The following is an 18,283-nucleotide window of genomic DNA, read 5'->3' as shown; positions in this document are numbered from 1 at the left end:
TAGCTGAAAGGGCCCTACATACCTTAGATGTTAAAAGAGCCTTGCTTTATTACATCGACAGGACAAAACCTTTCCGGAAAACAAAACAACTGTTTGTTGCTTTCGCTCCACCACATAAAGGCAACCCTATTTCCAAATCAGGTATAGCCAGGTGGATAGTTAAGTGTATCCAAATATGTTATCAAAAGGCTAAACGTACTCTTACAGTTCCCCCTAGGGCGCACTCCACACGTAAAATAGGGGCTTCTATGGCCTTCTTAGGGAATATTCCCTTAGAAGATATTTGCAAAGCAGCCACATGGTCTACAACACACACCTTCACTAAACACTATTGTGTTGATGTGCAATCCAAACAACAAGCTTCAGTAGGCCAGGCTGTCCTAAAAACTCTATTCCAAACTGCTGCAACGGATACAGGTGACCACCGCTAGGGGAGACACTGCTAAATAGTCTATCCTAAGTGTGTGATCTGCAGCTCATATGCCTCGTACGGAATATGCTACTTACCAGTATGCATCTGTTCTTGGCATGCAGAGCTGCAGAACCACACACGCCCACCCGCCTCCCTGGGACCTGTATCTGTTCCAGCATTTGTCTTAATTAGACACTACACATGGACATCCTTTCTCTTCATTTCTTATACACTCCATCTTTTCCCATCATGGCGAAAAACAATCTGACGATGGAGTGGATGCCCATGCGCGCTGTTGTCCAGAGGAGGAGTCACCTATCTCGTGACCAAAGGCTTCTTCCGAAGACAACAACAACCTGCAATCATCCGAGCCCAACACCAGATGGCGATCTTATCCTAAGTGTGTGGCTCTGCAGCTCTACATGCCAAGAACAGATGCATACTGGTAAGTAGCATATTCCTTCTTACAGTTGGGTATGAGGATGCTGACTAATTCAGTTTGTGATTGAAGTTGTTTAGATGGGTAGTGATGTTGAATGCAGAGGTGCCAGGGCAAGAGATCAGCTTAACCATTAAGGGCCTGATTTAGAGTTCGACGGATATGCTACCCCATCACAAACGTGACAGATCCCCCATCCGCCATCCTACAAATGCCATTACACATAATGCACTTGTAATAAGGCAGACAGGATATTCATCACATTTGTAATGGGTAACCCATCGCCAAACTCTAAATCAGGCTCCAAATTGTCAATGGAAAAGCCTTTGAAATGTTTGAAGGTTTGTACTGTATTTAGGAGACCTTGTGATGTTGACTGGTTGATGTGTAGTGTGGCTAGCAAAGTGGTGGGTCCAGTCAAGTGGTATGGGACATTTGCATTGAATGATGATACCTGATGTTAAGACAAGATTGATATGTGTCCCTTGGAGTGTATTGGTTGGGTGATATTGTGTACCAAGCTGAAGGTGTTGATGGCAGTTCTTATTTTCTTCGTGCTTAAGTAGTCTTGTTGGTTGAAATCACTGAGAAAGGTGGTGAGGGCGCGTAGGATAAATGAGATGGTGAGGAGGTCAGAAAATTCATCCATCATGTCCTTCCTGTGTCCAGGGGGTACAATAGATCTGGTGGAAGGTGGCAGACTGAGTTGTGGAGAGTGTGATGTACCATATGAAGAGTTTAATGGTATTGAGTGCCTTTTTGCATTCCAATGGTGCAGGACCAGCAGGATGTATGGATGACAGAGACCTCCTCCCTTCTTATGTGCACAGTCAGCATGCTCTATACAGTAGCCTTTGGGCACGAAGACATGTAGGATCTGCAAGGATGTGGAGGTGAGCCATATTTCTGTGATGAAGAGTGTGTCAAGCTTTTGAGAGGTGATGGCATCTGAGAGATTTGAAGAGTACTGCAGAGAATGCATTACTGAGCATGAATGTGTCTCTAGACTGTTAATCAGACCTTTGTTTACTAGTTGATTGAGAGGCCCAAGTTTTAACATTCTTGGTCTGCCAGAGGTTAGGGCAACCCTTTCCAGTAGCCATAATGCCGCCAGGGCTTTAATGAGATATTTGAAGGATTTCCCCATCACCAGTAAAATATTCTGCAGTTTTCCTGTGTTCACGGGCCTAGTGGAGCCTATGATTGGTTTCTTATTGCTTTTAAGATTGATGTCTTATGGGATATGTGATGCTTCCTAAAGCAACATATACCATACATTTGCCCCAATTCTCTGTCTACCTGACACCTTCCAACATAGTAAGAATTGATATCACACTGTGATTCCTCAAAGTACTGTGACCTTTGCTCATAGTACATCTCTCAAAGGGGAGTGTAACACTGTGTTTCAAGTGAAATAATTTAGAACGCCTGCTGTCAGTGTTCATTTTGGGCTACTAACTTCACAGCTCTACATTAACAAATCAGGCATATCTGTGCCATTTGAGACTAACATAGTCCTTCTCCATATAGAATGTTGGAGGAGCAGAAGAATAATGAGAAGTGGAAGAACGAGGTATTGGAGTGTCGTGAAAAAGTTAAAACTCTGGACAATGCAAATCAGGAATTGAAGACGACCTACGATGACCTTCTCAAGAAAACAAAGCACACAGGGGAAACATTAAGAAAAGAAGAAGAAAGTATGCAATGTAATCTGAATGACATGCTGGCATACAAAAATGCAAAAGCCGAGGAACAGAACGCAATTAATGACAGGTTAGTATATTTGTAAAGAAAAGTTCTGCTGATTGATGATTCAATCAGTTATTTAACCCGCATGAATCTCTTGTCAAACAAAATGCCAATTTTCATTTTCTGTTACTTACTCTGCTCCCATCACTGACAGCGGATGGTGGTTGTGGGGCTTGCTCTCTCTTCTGTAAACATCATGTTTATTTCTCTCCCAGGCCTATGCCATGAAAGTTGTGTGTCATCACACATCTTAGAGACTGTTCTCCTTTTCTACCATACATTTACCCCAGGTATATTTAGGTATTTCCATCTAATGTTCTCCATTTCTCCTCTTTGAGACAATACAGGCTTATGTCCTGGCCTCTTTTTCCAAAATATTTTTTGTGAAGCTATTGTACATGGGTAGTTCACCTCTTGACTATCTAAACCTTTTTAGAAATGCGGTCTGCAAGAATGGCCTATGGCTCCAGGTGAGGTTTTGCCTATGCTTAAAGCTGGGATAAATAAACTTGTTTCTCGATATTTCACCGTGCATCCCAAAACTACTGTGGCTCATCAACTGCATTTGACAATGGTTGGAAATTCTGTTTTCATTGGATAAGACTTTTCTCCTGCGGCACAGCCTTCTTACATCTCCCACATCTTCTAGTAATACTGCGACTGCACCACTTATGATTTTTCGTTTTCAAATTGATGACTTTCCGCTTGACTACCCTAACCCTTACTCGACAACCCTATGCACAAACAGGATTCTTCCTTCCTTTTTGTTCTATTTATGGGCTATCCTCTCTGTTGTGGAAGCTGTTGTCAGTGCAAAGAATGACATCTACCTCTTCTAGACTTTTGACAGTGTCAAGGGATGACATTGAACATTCCTGGTTATCATTCTTATAATTTTTTCTACAGTTTTTCCTTATCCTACCTTTATGACTTTGACTGTCAAACACAGTCAAAGGCTTTGTTGCAGACCAAGAATACTACACCTGCGAGGACCATCTCATTATGAAGCTGCCCTAGAGTGCATCTTGGAACGAGAACAGCAGCTTCCACCAAATTTCACAGATCTTGCATTTGTTGTTTCTCTATATCATTTACTCAGCTGCGCTTATTTGGAGTAAGACATTATTAGTCCAATTGCAGTTTACTGGCGTTACCCTCATCTCCAATAAGTAGTTTAACAAGGTCATCTGTGGTTCCATCAGCACCCCTCTATGACACTTGAGTGCTCAAGTGTGTTTTAGGGTGAAAAGGAATATAGTGGCCTGTCCACAAAGACATTTAAGGTAGGTAAAAGAGTATTACTATATTACTCTTTTGTCTGCTCTTACAAACTTTTCTGAGTAGGCTCCAAAACATCTAAAATGGAAATAAAATATGAATATTCATATACAATGAACGCAAATAGACATGGTTGTGCTCTCTTAATTTTTCCTACTAATGAGTGGAACATTTAGGGAAAAATTGACAACGGCGTGTAAAAGTATGCAAAAAGAGTACTCCTGTAGTACTTCTTGCTATACTCATAAATGTATATTGTGAATCAGCATTATATTCTTTAGCCTTATTCCTAGCCTGTTGTCACATAAGTAACTTAAAATTAGCGATACATACAGTTAACTATCTCTTCTTTTTTTTTTTTAAATATGCCACAAATTGATTCCATTCTGCTACCCAATCACTATCATAAACCAAGACACGCTTTAGCAGTTTTTCAGTCTGATTTTATTTTCTTCTGGCAGAAGTAAAGGTCCTTGAAGCAATTCTTTCTAAGTCTGGGATTAGCACAGAGTTTTAGATTTTTCTATAAATGTATACTGACATATGGGGACTCAGCCAGCCCTCTTCATCCATTGATCTCTTGTTGAGTCATTTACATTTTAGTTCTGCCCACTACAGCCTACTGCATGGGGCAGTGGGTCAGCCCACTACAGCAACTGGTTAACTTCACTGCACAAGTAACTTATCAGCACCATAGTTCTTATCAGTACAATAGACTATTGTGGCAAAGTGTGTTATGAGACCCCAACAATATTTTTGCTTTTAGTCAACAGTTTTTATATTGCCAAGGGTCAGCTGCCCAGGAATAAACCTTTACAAAAACCACGATAAAACAAAACAAACTCTGCCAAAAAGAAAGACCAACACCAGGCACATTTGCTTTGCCAGTGCTTGCTTATAATAAAAGAAATTGTTACAAGAAATACTTTAAATGTACCTTACATATTTTAGAAAGTCACATACATTAAAATTCAACTTATCCTGTTACAACTATAAATAATATATATATTTTTTAAACATACTTCATACTGAAAACACAACTAGTTCAAACACGTTATGAAGATGGTAGCACACACCACTAGCAACAACATATAATAATTATGACTCTCATACATATAGAGGTTATTAGAGACAGACTATATCTCCTTATAAGTTTTGCAATGCACAAAGGGCTGAAATTAAGGCAAATATTTACTTCCACAGTGCCACCCATAAAATTTCCAACATGTACAAGTTTCTCAGACATTCCGAGCGTCACACCAGGAAATCCGCACACATAGAAGGTTATGGAAATGTCTGGATGAGGAAAGATCGCTCTGATCTACATTTACACATTAATTTATTTTTGTGTTTTTTCACATTCCCAAACAGACTTGTTCATGAATTTATATAAAACCTTTTTTCAATAAAGAGAAGGAACTCCTGGTAAGACACGAAAATGCCCATGTAAGGGCAACGGTTTCTTTTCGCTTCTTATAAAACTATTAAATAAATAGTAGTATTTCTGTCCAACTTACTTTTTGTGTCCCCCTTTCAAAAAGGCATAATGATAAAGAAATATTTCTGTAGGCGTGCAGCTTCACATAGATGAGAAACTGCACTGTTAGTTTGAGGCCAAGTTAGTACTTCCAAAAACACGTCATGCAGCACAGAATCAGTCCATTAAACCCTCATTTAAAAACATTCTATGGATGACAGACCTGAATAACAAACTGCACTTAGTAAAAACATACTACAAAGTGTAACTTTTACTGATAGCTATATGTGATAAGTTTTCCACCCTATCTACGGGGTCTCCGCACCTGAAAGTATAGATTTTAGTCATAACTTTTGGAGAGTCTCAGGGGAGTGGAAATAGGGCAGACTTAATACTGAAGGGGACAGGATAAGAGAGGGATAAGGAGGGTATTGGATGGCTTAGGTAGAGGTTTAGAGAGACAAGTGTAAGCCAATTGCTTTACTCTAGGGGTGGAAACGTGTAACTTGCACTTTTGCAGGATTCAATTAGCACCAGGAGAGGGCGCCTCCTTTAAATCAACAGAGCAGTCCCGTGGTGTGGGCTGTTCACAACTCACCTTTCCCAGGCCGCTCTTGGACTGCAACACTTCCTGCTGGGGTGGGACTCAGTCCCCCAGCATTCAATTGGCGGCAGGAGGAGCCAGGAGAGGTCGACTCCTTTAAATCAACGGAGCAGTCCCGCGGTACGGGCTGCTCACAAATCACCATTCCCAGACCACTCTTGAACCTCAACGCTTCCTCCTGGGGTGGGACTCGGTCCCCCAGCATTCAGGCAGTGGCAGGAGGGGCCCGGAGAGATCTCCTCCTTTAAATCAGCAGAGCAGTCCCACGGTGTGGGCTGCTCGCAGCTCACCTCTCCCGGCAGCTCTTGGGCCGCACTGCTTCCTGCTGGGATGGGACCCGTCCCCCAGCATTCAATTGGCAGCAGGAGAGGTTGCCTCCTGTAAATCAACAGAGCAGTCCCGCAGCACCAATAGCAAGCCATTCTTCACCCATCATCGCCTGGAAGGGGCTGGGCTGGGCCTACTCTATTTTCTGCTTGTGACGCCACCTGGCTGATGTAAGTGAATGCTTAGTACATTCTTGACTCTATATCCTGCTTTTTTCTTTGTTGTTTGTTCACTGGCCAATTCAGACATTAGTCACCTCACCTGTTAACGATGGGTAAACGTAAGGCTGGGGACTCTGCGAACCATGGAATCCATGCTAAGAAACCGAAAAGACCTGGGAAATACAGACCCGAGGCAAACCCTATTGAGTCTTCCACACTAGCTGGAATCGATACATTAATTGAAGAGGTTGAGCTGCTCCTCACCACAAGTAATTCAAAGGGGAAGGGCAAATTGCCCAAAGTACCAGGCACGTTCAAGTCAAATAGATCCAGGGCTTCCTTCACATCTGAGGAACACACTGAGTGTACTAAGCCATGCTAGTCAATCTTAGTGAATGAATGAATGAATTTATATTTATATAGTGCATGGCTACCCTGAGGCCTCCCAGCGCTGAGGACAGACGCAGATGAACACAAAGCAGAGAGTTAGAGCGAGTCCTTGAAGAGGCAGGTTTCAAGAGTTTTCGAAATGCCAACAGGTTAGGCTCCTTCTGCAGATTGGGAGGGAGGGTGTTCCAGAGGTTGGCGGTAGTTCTTTGTTTTTTTTTTCGGGACGGCAAGATAGGAGGAGCTAGAGCGGAGATATCTGGGAGAATGGTAGGGGGTGATGAGGGAATGGGAAGTGACCTGGCCGTTCTTCCAAAAGGCCTTGTGAGCCAAGCACATGGCCTTAAACTGTATCCTTGCCATGATAGGGAGCCAGTGAAGGCTCGCAGATTGCCTGCGAGGAATCTGAAGGAGCAGGCGAGCAGCACAGTTCTGGATCGTCTGGAGTTTAAGAATAGTGAATTGAGGAGCTCCCAAGTAGAGGGCATTCCCATAGTCCAGACGAGAAAGAATGAGAGCTTGGACCATGATCCTTCTCACCTGGAAGGGAAGAAGGGAGAGGATCTTACGCAGCATCCTCATCAGGCCATAGCAGGTGGCTGAGAGCTTGGTGGCCTGGTGGTTGAAGCTAAGTGAGCAGTCAAGCCGCATACCAAGGCTCTTAATCTGGGCTTTTGGATCTGAGGCAGGGCCAAGGCAGTCCGGCCAGAGGAGAGCAGGGTTGAAGGAGGGTTAATTTCCGAGTAGCATGAGCTCGGTCTTGTCCCCATTGAGATTAAGGCATGAGAGTTCCATCCACTCGGCCACCGCCTCTAGGCAAGGACCTAGGGTGCTAGATGAACTCTCGGGGTGGTTTAATGCCATCACGAGCTGCGTGTCATCTGCATAGGTGATGATCTTTATGCCGAATGGATGGACAATCTCCGCCAAGGGTCTCATATAGATATTAAGCAGCGTGGGGCTCAGGAAAGAACCCTGGGGGACCCCACAGCTAAGAGGCAACCGGTTGGACACAGCATCTCCTTCAAACACCTGGCAAAAGCGGTCACTGATACAGGACTGGAAGCAGGTTAATGCAGTGCCGGTCACTCCAAGATTCTTGAGTTGACAGGTCAAGATGTTATGATTGACAGTGTCGAATCACTGAGCACTGAGATCGAGAAGGATGATTGCTGCAGTACCTCCCTGGTCCAGTATCTTCCTCGCCTTCTCAGTTAGTGCCAGAAGGGCAGTCTCAGTCCTAAGCTGAGGGCGAAAGCCTGTTTGGGAGTGGAGGAGAAGATTGTAAGATTCCAGATACTCTACCAGCATGGTATTTATATGTTTCTCGAGCAGTTTACTCAGCCAGGGAAGGAGGAAAATGGGACGATAGTTGGTTAAGTTGGACTGGTCATGGTTGGGTTTCTTTAAAAGGGCCTTCACCAGAGCACATTTCCAGGCAAGGGGGACTGTACCAGAAGATATAGACGAGTTTAGGATGTCAAGGATTACGTTGCGGATGGTGTTGGCAACTAAGGTAAGAGGCTGTGGGGGAGCCGGATCAGTAGGAGAGCCCGAGATTACCTTGGGCATAATCAGATCTAGTGAGTCTGAGTCCAAGAGAGGGAGTTGCCCTAATGAGAACTGAGATTCAGATTGCAGTCCTGCAGTATGGGAAGCAAAGGGATCTTTCCAAGAGGCTGGGAAGGACATGTAGATATTTAGAATTTTTTGATGGAAAATCTCTGCTAGGTTGTTACACCGAGTAAGTGCCCCCTCTAAGATTGGTGGTTTCTGGGGCAAGGTGGAAAGAGTTTTAGCAATTCGAAAGATCTCTTTGGGTGAGTTTGCGGCTAGGTTAATTTTCTCCTCATAAAAGGCGACTTGGCCAGCTTTAATTCCTGACTTATATAGCCTGATTGCCTCTCTATAGTCTGATTTCCGGGGTTCTGAATAATTCTGCCTCCACCTTCTTTCTAATCTTCTGCATGCTTGTTTTAATTCTCTTAATTTAGGGGAGAACCAGGGAGCAGTCTTTGGTCTACATTTCTTGTGGGTTGATCTCTTAGGGGGACTGAATCAAGGGTGCTTAGGATCCAGTGATTGAAGTTATCATTGGCCAGAATGGGGTTGGGGTTGGGATCAATGGCTGGTCTAGTGGCTTCAAGAACTGAAGTCCATTGGTCAGTAGGGAGCTTGGACCAATTCCGTTCCAACACTGACATTGTGTTGGAAGAGAAAGTAGGTCCACTGATTTCCCAGGTTAGGGGGATCAAAAAATGATCCGTCTAAGGGAGTGGATTTGGAGTGCCTACAAGGAGCTCATGCAAGTTATTAAAAACAGGGTTGAGAAGATGACCTTTGATGTGTGAAGATGTAAATCCTTTCTGAATGAGCTGAAGCGCTAAGAGATTTATTGATAGCTCATTGGCCACATGGTCGGCGGGATCATCTTGGTGGATGTTAAGAGCCCCAAGCACAGTAAAATTTGACGGGGCAAAGGCCAGGTTAGCAACGGCGGTGGAGAGGTCGGTAAGAAATTTCCCTATGGCCCGGGTGGGGGGGGGCGATAAATTAGTAGACCAGAGAAGGTGCTTGTCGGAGAAAACTCTATAGAAAAGGCCAGGCTCTCGTAATCAGATAGAGAGTCTGTGGTAATCCGACAATTGAAGGTATCTGTTATAAAGAAGTACAGGGGTCCATTGGTTCATGTAAGATACTTCTTTAATGGTAGCTTAGTTCCATCACAGGTGATCAGGATAACAGGAGGAAGTTAGATAGTACAAGGATAGCCCCACCAGGAGCAAGCTCCCTTCAGCTCAGCCTGAGTACACCAACTGACAATCTCCCCTAGAGAGGCACCCAGGCATTCCATGATGTCATGCAACATTCCATCAGAGCACAGTGAAGAAAAGCTAACAAGTAATTTACCACACATCCTCTCTCCTTAGGGAACAAAAGTGCACCTATCCTCAGGTGTAATGCAAGAGGTATCACAAAAACGACTGGCATGAACAGAATTTGAATTTTGAATTTAAAAGCATTTATTGAGCGCACGTATACCATGCGGTTTCATGGCGCTTTAAGTGATGCAGTAGCGGTCGGCAGTAGGGCTAGACAGTGTAAGCTTGCTCGAATAACAAGGTTTTAAGATCTTTCCGAAACTGTATATATGAAGGAGAAGTTCGGAGAGCAGGAGGGAGAGAATTCCAGAAAAGCGGGGCGAGAACAGCAAATTTCGCTCCGCCAGATTTCTTTTTCTTGAAACGAGGAGTGGTCAGAAGAGCCATGTGGGCAGAGCGGAGCTCGCGACCTGGGAGGTACGGTTTTATGGCGGCGCAAATAAACTCGGGGGCTGTACACGATCTAGCCTGAAAAGTGAGGCAACCGAGTTTAAAAAGGGCACGCTCCCTCACCGGGAGCCAGTGCAGAGCTTTAAGCAGGGGAGTGGCACGATGGTATTTGGGTAAGCCATGAATCAAACGGGCCGCTTGATTCTGAATGAGCTGCAAGCGATGGAACGCATATGCTGGAGCTCCATTGTAAATGATGTTACCATAATCAACTCTCGACAGTACCATGGCCAGCACAATAATTTTTAAAGCAGGAAGGGAGAAAAAGCGGGATACTTTCCTAATTAGTCTTAGAGAAAAGAAGCAAGCAGAGACCACTGAACCCACATGTGAGTGGATAGAGAGTTGTGTGTTAAGAAAGATCCCAAGGGTTTTGACCTTAGAAACAGGAAGAGGGGGAGCACCAAGTGACAAGGGCCAGTGGGAGGAGGTCCATGGACTGCAACCACCTCCGGTCAGGACTAGCTCAGTCTTGTCCGGATTGAGTTTGAGGTGGTTGCAGTTCATCCAGTCCTGAATGAATGTCATTACAGTCTGAACATTGGGGGCAGATGAGGGGGAATTAGAGAGATTAAAGATTAGCTGGAGATCATCGGCGTAATTAAACACCGTGACCTCCATCTGCTGTAAAGAAAAGATGAGGGGATAGATGTATAAATTAAATAGAAGAGGGGAAAGTGATGAGCCTTGAGGGACTCCGCACTCCACCTTACGAAAGTCTGCGGTGAAATTGGCCAGATGGATGGCTTGGGCCCTCCCTGTGAGGAAAGACTCAATCCACGAGAAGGCAAGACCTTCTATGTCCGCCGCCCTGACACGATTGAGAAGAATGGAATGATCCACCGTGTCAAAGGCGGCGGACAGATCTAATAAAATCAAGGCTTGCGGAAGGTTGGTGTCAATGCCTTCACGTAGCACGTCCATAACCGAGATCACCACTTTCTCGGTGGAGTGCAATGGGCGAAAGCCGGCTTGACGGGAGGAAAGACAGTGATTGACTTCAACATGAGTGCTTAAGGTAGTTGTGACGTGAGTTTCCAGAATTTTTGCTAGGTAAGGCAGTAGGGATATGGGACGGTAGTTGGAGGGAGAGGAAGAATCAGCGTCAGATTTTTTAATAATAGGTATTACAACCGCTGATTTGTGTATGCCAGGAACATTTCCTTTCTTTAACGAGTCATTGAGGAGGGTCAAAGGGGGAGTGGGGGAGGTTAAATAGATTTCCCTAAGGATATGGGCGGGGGCAAAATCTAAGGGAGAACCGGATTTGACTCGATGAAGTAATGAGAAGAAGGTGTCCTCAGTTAATGGTGGAATGAGATTGAGTTTGGGGACAGTGGGCGGAGGGGAAGGATTAACGAATGCAAGGGAGGGTGGGGGAATGTTAAGTTTAATTTTGACTACTTTATCAACAAAAAACTCATTGAGCGAGTTACAGAGGGACTGAGATGGGGGAATGGTAGCCGTGGTTCTACTGGATAATGCTAGTTCATGGACCGCGGTAAAGATTTCCTTTGAGCGAGACTCTGCTGCCATAATCCTGCTAGTGTAGAATTCAGTTTTAGCCGCCAGAATGCCCGCTTTATAAGTTTTTAAAACAGACAAATATATAGTCTTTAGCTCTGGGCTATAGTTTTTCCTCCAGGCTCGCTCGGCTCTTCTAGCTGCTAGTTTCTGTTCTTTTAGCTCTAAAGTGAACCATCAATTGGCTGCGTGGGCCCGCTTAACAGTGAGTCGCCTCATGGGGGCGAATTCGTCGCCCGCCAGAGTCAGCCAATTGTCAATGGCGGCCAGTTGCGAGGTACCAGTGAGGCCTATAAGGTCAGGGGCGGTTTTGGCCAAGGTTGAACAAAAGGAGGGCATGTCCGTTTTTCCCCATTTCCTGACCCAAATGTTTTTAGGAAGTGGAGGTTTGACCAACGCGGTCAGTGCAAGGGAAAAGGAAATGATAGAATGGTCGGACCAAGAACACGGGGAAATTATGGGGGGTGTGGATGGAATGTTTAACGCCCAGATTTGATCCAGCATGTGACCGTGGATATGTGTGGAACCATGAGTGAGCAGTGAGAAGTTCAAGGAAATCATAAAGTCTGTAAATTCTTTGGATTGAGGGCTCTCAGCAGGTTCATTGGGCCAAAAGTTTAGATCCCCTAGCACTAGTACCGATGAATTGTTAACCACCAAGGTGGCTAAGAGAGCCTGAATGCTAGGAAGAAAGGATGGGGTTGGCTGGGGAGGGCGGTAAATTAAGACAAAAGTGAATGGTACCTGATGGAGAGTTGAGCGAGCTACAAGGTAATCTACCTCAGGAATGGGTAAGGAGGGGAGAATCTGGAAGCAGAAGTCTGTCCGGGCTATTAAGGCTACTCCGCCACCCCGCTTGCCCTCAGGCCGATCTGCTCGAATGGCAGAGTATGATGGAGGCAACGCGGCTAATACATTGGGTAGGGAGTCAGCCTGAAACCAGGTCTCAGTTAAGAATATGAGGTTTGGGTTATGGGTGTCAATATAGTCAAATAGCTCGTATTGATGACTAACCGCGGACCTGGTGTTTAGGAGTATTGCTGAAGTATTGCAAGTTGGTGCTGGGGGGGCTGAAGGGGGCAAGATGGTACAGGATGGTGTATTGGATAGAGGAACTAAGGGTGGACTGATACTAGGAGGACAGTAAGGTGGGGAAGAGTATAAATCAAGCTGTCTCAGGTGGGTACTGATCGAAGGGTCAACCGCTCCAGGGACCCAATATGAGAGTAATAGCGCTGGCGAGTATAGCCTTTCGTGCCCCTAGCCCCGGGCGGCCGCGGACGGGCGCAGACGGGCTTAACTCTGGCGCAACTCCGGCGCGCCTACGTCGCGCCCGCTGCGCTCGTCCGCTGCGCTGACACATGCTGCACGATTAAGTAGGGGAGGGGCGGTGGAGGAGGGGCAGGGCTAGGAAGGAAGGCAGCCCGATCAAAGATGGCGCCCGTTGCAGCTAGGAGCCCGCAAATACACCAACCCGCCCTGGCAGCCCACCTCTGAAACCGCAATAAGGTAAGAGACCTGCACAAACTTTAAAAACAAGTTAATAGCAGTAATAAACGATACAAGTGTACATCGCCTGCGCTGGGAATCAGCGGGGGCGGAGAGCAGGGTGATCGCGACCAGCAAACCAAGCGTTAACCAGCAAGCCCACTGCCACCGGGCTACTGGCAAACACGGTAGGAGAGCAGGTCCAGGATCTTAAGTAGGGGAGGGGCGGTGGAGGAGGGGCAGGGCTAGGAAGGAAGGCAGCCCGATCAAAGATGGCGCCCGTTGCAGCTAGGAGCCCGCAAATACACCAACCCGCCCTGGCAGCCCACCTCTGAAACCGCAATAAGGTAAGAGACCTGCACAAACTTTAAAAACAAGTTAATAGCAGTAATAAACGATACAAGTATACATCGCCTGCGCTGGGAATCAGCGGGGGCGGAGAGCAGGGTGATCGCGACCAGCAAACCAAGCGTTAACCAGCAAGCCCACTGCCACCGGGCTACTGGCAAACACCATATGACAGACATATGTTAAAGATTACAAACAACATCACTACACGCCCCATCCCCCTCCCTTAGGGAAAACAATGCATGGCACAGATGAAAAACACAATGCAACAAGAAAGGCGAACACCCACCCAACCTCCCCAAAAGCGGGTACACCCAGGGAAAACACCCTGTTAACCAGGTGGATGTAAATACAGACCCTTGGAAGAAAACAACATCTCCAAAAACAACAACAAGGATTAGAATCACTCTAGTTAGCCCAAAGAGAGCAACCACAACCGGAAAGACACTAGAGAGAAAACATGTTGGAAAGACACAAAAATTCCCCTGATTAGGCTAGAAGGCATGCTGACTCTTAAGATCCACTAGGAGTAACAAAGAGATCTAAACACAAAACTGCACATTCAAAGTCCTCCAAACATGAAACCCTTGGCCACGAGTTCCATAGAGGCGGACTGGAACACAGTGTCAACTAGAAAAGAAGACTCATTGATAGCGCTGGAAATTAGCCAAGCACGCCAAAAAAACACAGGGTACTAACCTTTGAAAAAAAACAACCTCCCCTAAAAAGGGTACACCGCAGAGTACCAACCCTGGAAACACACCACAACCTCCCCTTTGGAGAGAGCACCACAGGGTACTAACCCTGGAGAAACAACAACCTCCCCTAGATAGGGTACACCATAGGGTACACGCACCCCAGAAAACCACAAACTAAAATAGAGGCATTGCCTACCCCCACAACCTCCCCAAAGAATGGGTACACAATGAGTTACACACTATAAATCAAACACTACAGGACACCCGATATCCCCTAGGTAGGGTACGCCACAGGGCAGTCACCCTGGGAACAGACATAAGGCATGGACTACCTACAAACGCAACCTGAACCACATCCCCTAACTAGTTTACACCTAGAAGGGTACACAGGGTACTAACCCTGAAACACCGAAAACCAGATTAGAGGCAAAACATTACGCCCACAACCTCCCCAAATAAATGGGTACACTATATATATAGACCAAGAAATTACTGACAATAACTACCACCAAAACCACCCCAAAGGGACAGATACACTGCATGTGAACAGATACAGGGCAAATACTACCCACAAATGACAGAACTTCCCCAAACAAGGGTACACCCCTGTACACCACAAGTGTACACAACAAGAAAGACACACAACTTCCCCTTAGTAGGGTACCGCAAAAGATACATAGCATAGGGTTAAGCAACAACCAAAGACCTCCCCATGACAGGGTAGAGCAAAAGATAACGATCAGCCAAAAACTTTAACCTCCACCCACAACAGTGTTAAGACATGAATTGAAGCATTGAGTACACTATGCCTCTCACAAGCCAATACAAACAGTGCTATATGAGAGAAGGCAAGAAGAAACACTAGGCACCGGTGATCGGTCTATCACCCGAGATTCCCCATCAAAGAAGTTCCGCAGCTTCTTCAGTGAGCATTCACTGAATGGGAATGTCCAAAGTACCTAGCGCTCTCAATGCTCAAGTTGACTGTAGGTTATTACAATGTCGCTTGCACACCAATGTACCTTAATGTGCGACAGAAGTTGCAAAACCGCCACATCCTCCGCTTACCAAGCCGCACCATCCTTTTCCTGCCACGCTGCTTAATACACCAGAAAGAACTGCGCAACGACTTGTTGTCCGCAGAAATTTAATGACAACGCAGACCGCAGTAAAGATTAGCATGGAGGAAGAGTTCCCAAGTCCAAAATGGCGGCACGCATTTTGACGCCGCGCCGGGTGGCTCACGGCACGCATGCACTGGAGAGCGTCCAAGAGCAGTTGAGGAGATGCGGGAATGTCGGAAGAACTCCAGGGGTCTGTGACGGAGGTAAGTGTGCGCATGCTGGCGCTCGCGGCGAATATCCACACATTCAAAAATTGCGCACAGCATGGCAAACGGCTACAAAGCCAACGATCTTACCCCAAAAATGGCACCACTACCACAAAGCCGATTAGAGAACACACGCAGCCCCACGAATATGAGTCAAACGAAAAGGCTCCGCTTTACACCACACGAACCCACAGCGAAACAGGAGCAAGACGCATACCAGGAGCCAGAAGCCGATCAGATGGCTTTGAGTTCCGCTGCTCCAAACAATCCCAGTTTGCCGATCTCTCCACGGAGACACCCAGACACTGCAGGTCTTGAAACTGATCCAATGGCTTGAGCTGCAAGTAGCTCTCCGTCACACCAGCCAACAGAATAACAGCCGATTTCCTCACCAGATAAATAAAGCTTGTTCCAAAATGACATCAGAAGTCTCTCTCTCTTTTTTTTTTAAAACGACGCTGCTCACCATGAGACTTTGATGGTAATTCCCTGAATGTGCAGACAAGACACGACACTTGCAGGCAGGCTGGGGCTGTGATAAACAAGGAGGCACCGTAGGCTTGTTACCAGAGAGACTCCTCCACTCCTACAGGTGACAACAGGTTCCACAGTGATGTGGATACAAACGCCCAGGCTGCAGGCTGTCCAGATGGTACAGGACACTGGTGGGGCTGACCAGGGCGTTACTTTTGTGTTTCAATTGACGTCTTGAAAGTCCTTAAATTCCTTAGTTCCTTTTCTTTTGGTTCCTTAGTTCCTAGAAATCCTTACTCCTTAGTGCACGCGTCAGTCCTTAAGATCGTCGCCAAAATGTTATAAAGAAGTACAGGGGTCCATTGGTTCATGTAAGATACTTCTTTAATGGTAGCTTAGTTCCATCACAGGTGGTCAGGATAACAGGAGGAAGTTAGATAGTACAAGGATAGCCCCACCAGGAGCAAGCTCCCTTCAGCTCAGCCTGAGTACACCAACTGACAATCTCCCCTAGAGAGGCACCCAGGCATTCCATGATGTCATGCAACATTCCATCAGAGCACAGTGAAGAAAAGCTAACAAGTAATTTACCACAGTATCTTTAAAAACGATAGCTAAACCCCCTCCTCTACCAATCTTGCGATCAGCCCTAAGTATTAAATAACCCGGGGGGAGGGTTTGAACAAGGACAGGATCTGCTTCAGCATGAAGCCATGTCTCGGTTAAACAAAGTGCGTCAGGTTTCAGCTCTTCTAATAATATAGCATGTTCAGTTGAGTGTCTGGTGAGTGATCTGCAGTTCAGAAGGAACATCCTTAAGGAAGATGGGGTAGTAGCAGAGTTCAGTTTTGTTATATGGCCGGAAGGCGAAATTACAATAAGAACAGTGAGAAGGTCTATTAGCAAAGTTCATAGAGTGCAAACAGTTTACGTTAAGATCCCTTCTCAGCCCGTGCAGAGTTTGGGAGCTATAGAATATAGTATCTCCAGAGAAACCGACAGGGGTTGTGGCCCCTGGTCCTGGCCGGGCGCAGACGGGTTTGCCTTTGGTGAGCCCGCTGCGCTCGTCCGCTGCGCGATGGGCAAGGCATGCTGGTTAAATAGTTTTGAGCGCACTAGAGCGCTAACCCCCCGTCTCCGCCCCCAACCAACCAGAAAGGAGTATGGAGACCGCCAGCACCCTCCACAACAATCGGGAAAACCCGAGGTGGACCGGGGTGCGGGCGGAAGCACTAGCAAGTGCTACCAGGGAGCGAGGTTCCACAGGGTAAGTAAACGAGAATGACCAACATGTCTTAACTCCTGTTTCTCCCAGAGCAACTAGTTCCTCGAATCAAATTCACTAGACACCTTGCTCCTTATATCCATCAGTTAGTATTATCCCCAATGTGTCCTGTCATAAATGTTTTGGCCTTATTCAACCTATTGAACAGACTACTGAACAGACTACAGAATCACTCATGCCTATTATGCCCTCCCATGGAAAATCAACTGCACAGTCTACCCCGGAAACTAACACGTCCCCTGCAGAATCAGTTAACATTGAACTATTGTCTAGCAAATTGAACTATCTCCATAATCTAGTAATGAATTTAACTGCACAAGTAGCCGGGCTTACATCAACATTCTCTAGTTGTTGCAGGGATCATGTGTATAAAATTACTGCTCAAGAGTCTACTCTGATAGACCACCAGGTTTTCAATTTAGACCCAGTAGTAAGTGGGGGTACATCTTCAAACTCTTATCTCAGGCTAAAGAAAACTAACCAAAGGCACCTTAAACACACATACTTCATGTGATAGTTTTCTCTCAAAGAGCCCAAATCGGAATATGAATAAGGGTCCTCTTAGAACAAGTAATGTCTCCAGTCTGAAACCTCAAACTGCAACATCATTGACAGTAGGCGTGGCATTGGATTAAAGGAATTACCCCCTCAGAAGACCCTTGCACCTACTGGTTAAATCTGGTGACCCCTCTTCCTCCCCATAGTGTCGTCGCCCGATACCAAGCAATATCACCTGCAAAATGGGAACCTGAAAACCAATAGGTCGATTTACATGGTACAGGTTCCAAAACTGAAGCCAGTAACTTTTGAGGTCACAGAACCATTAATAAATAGGGTGATCTACTGGATAAGGATGGAGCGAAATTGTTTATCTTTAATTAGATCAGATATTGTTTTTGTAAAAAGGCGCTCTGTCAACTCTCTGTCCCACGACTATATCCATGTTGTTTCATGTTCCAATTACCTGGTT

The 18,283-nt window shown here is 45.8% G+C and overlaps 1 protein-coding gene across 1 annotated transcript in view; it reads left to right on the top strand.

Annotated features, from left to right (window-relative positions):
• The window catches only part of ATG16L2 (autophagy related 16 like 2), a 694,312-nt gene that overhangs the window by 197,433 nt on the left and 478,596 nt on the right, over positions 1-18,283 (top strand). Inside the window, exon 5 of the mRNA XM_085623378.1 lies at positions 2,382-2,624. Coding sequence (XP_085479504.1) covers positions 2,382-2,624 — 243 coding nt within the window. The remainder of the gene's footprint in view (positions 1-2,381; positions 2,625-18,283) is intronic.

The sequence above is a fragment of the Triturus cristatus genome, chromosome 8, assembly GCF_964204655.1.
Source record: "Triturus cristatus chromosome 8, aTriCri1.1, whole genome shotgun sequence".
In the NCBI taxonomy this organism is placed as follows: domain Eukaryota; kingdom Metazoa; phylum Chordata; class Amphibia; order Caudata; family Salamandridae; genus Triturus; species Triturus cristatus.
This window is presented reverse-complemented; position numbering and strand designations above follow the sequence as displayed.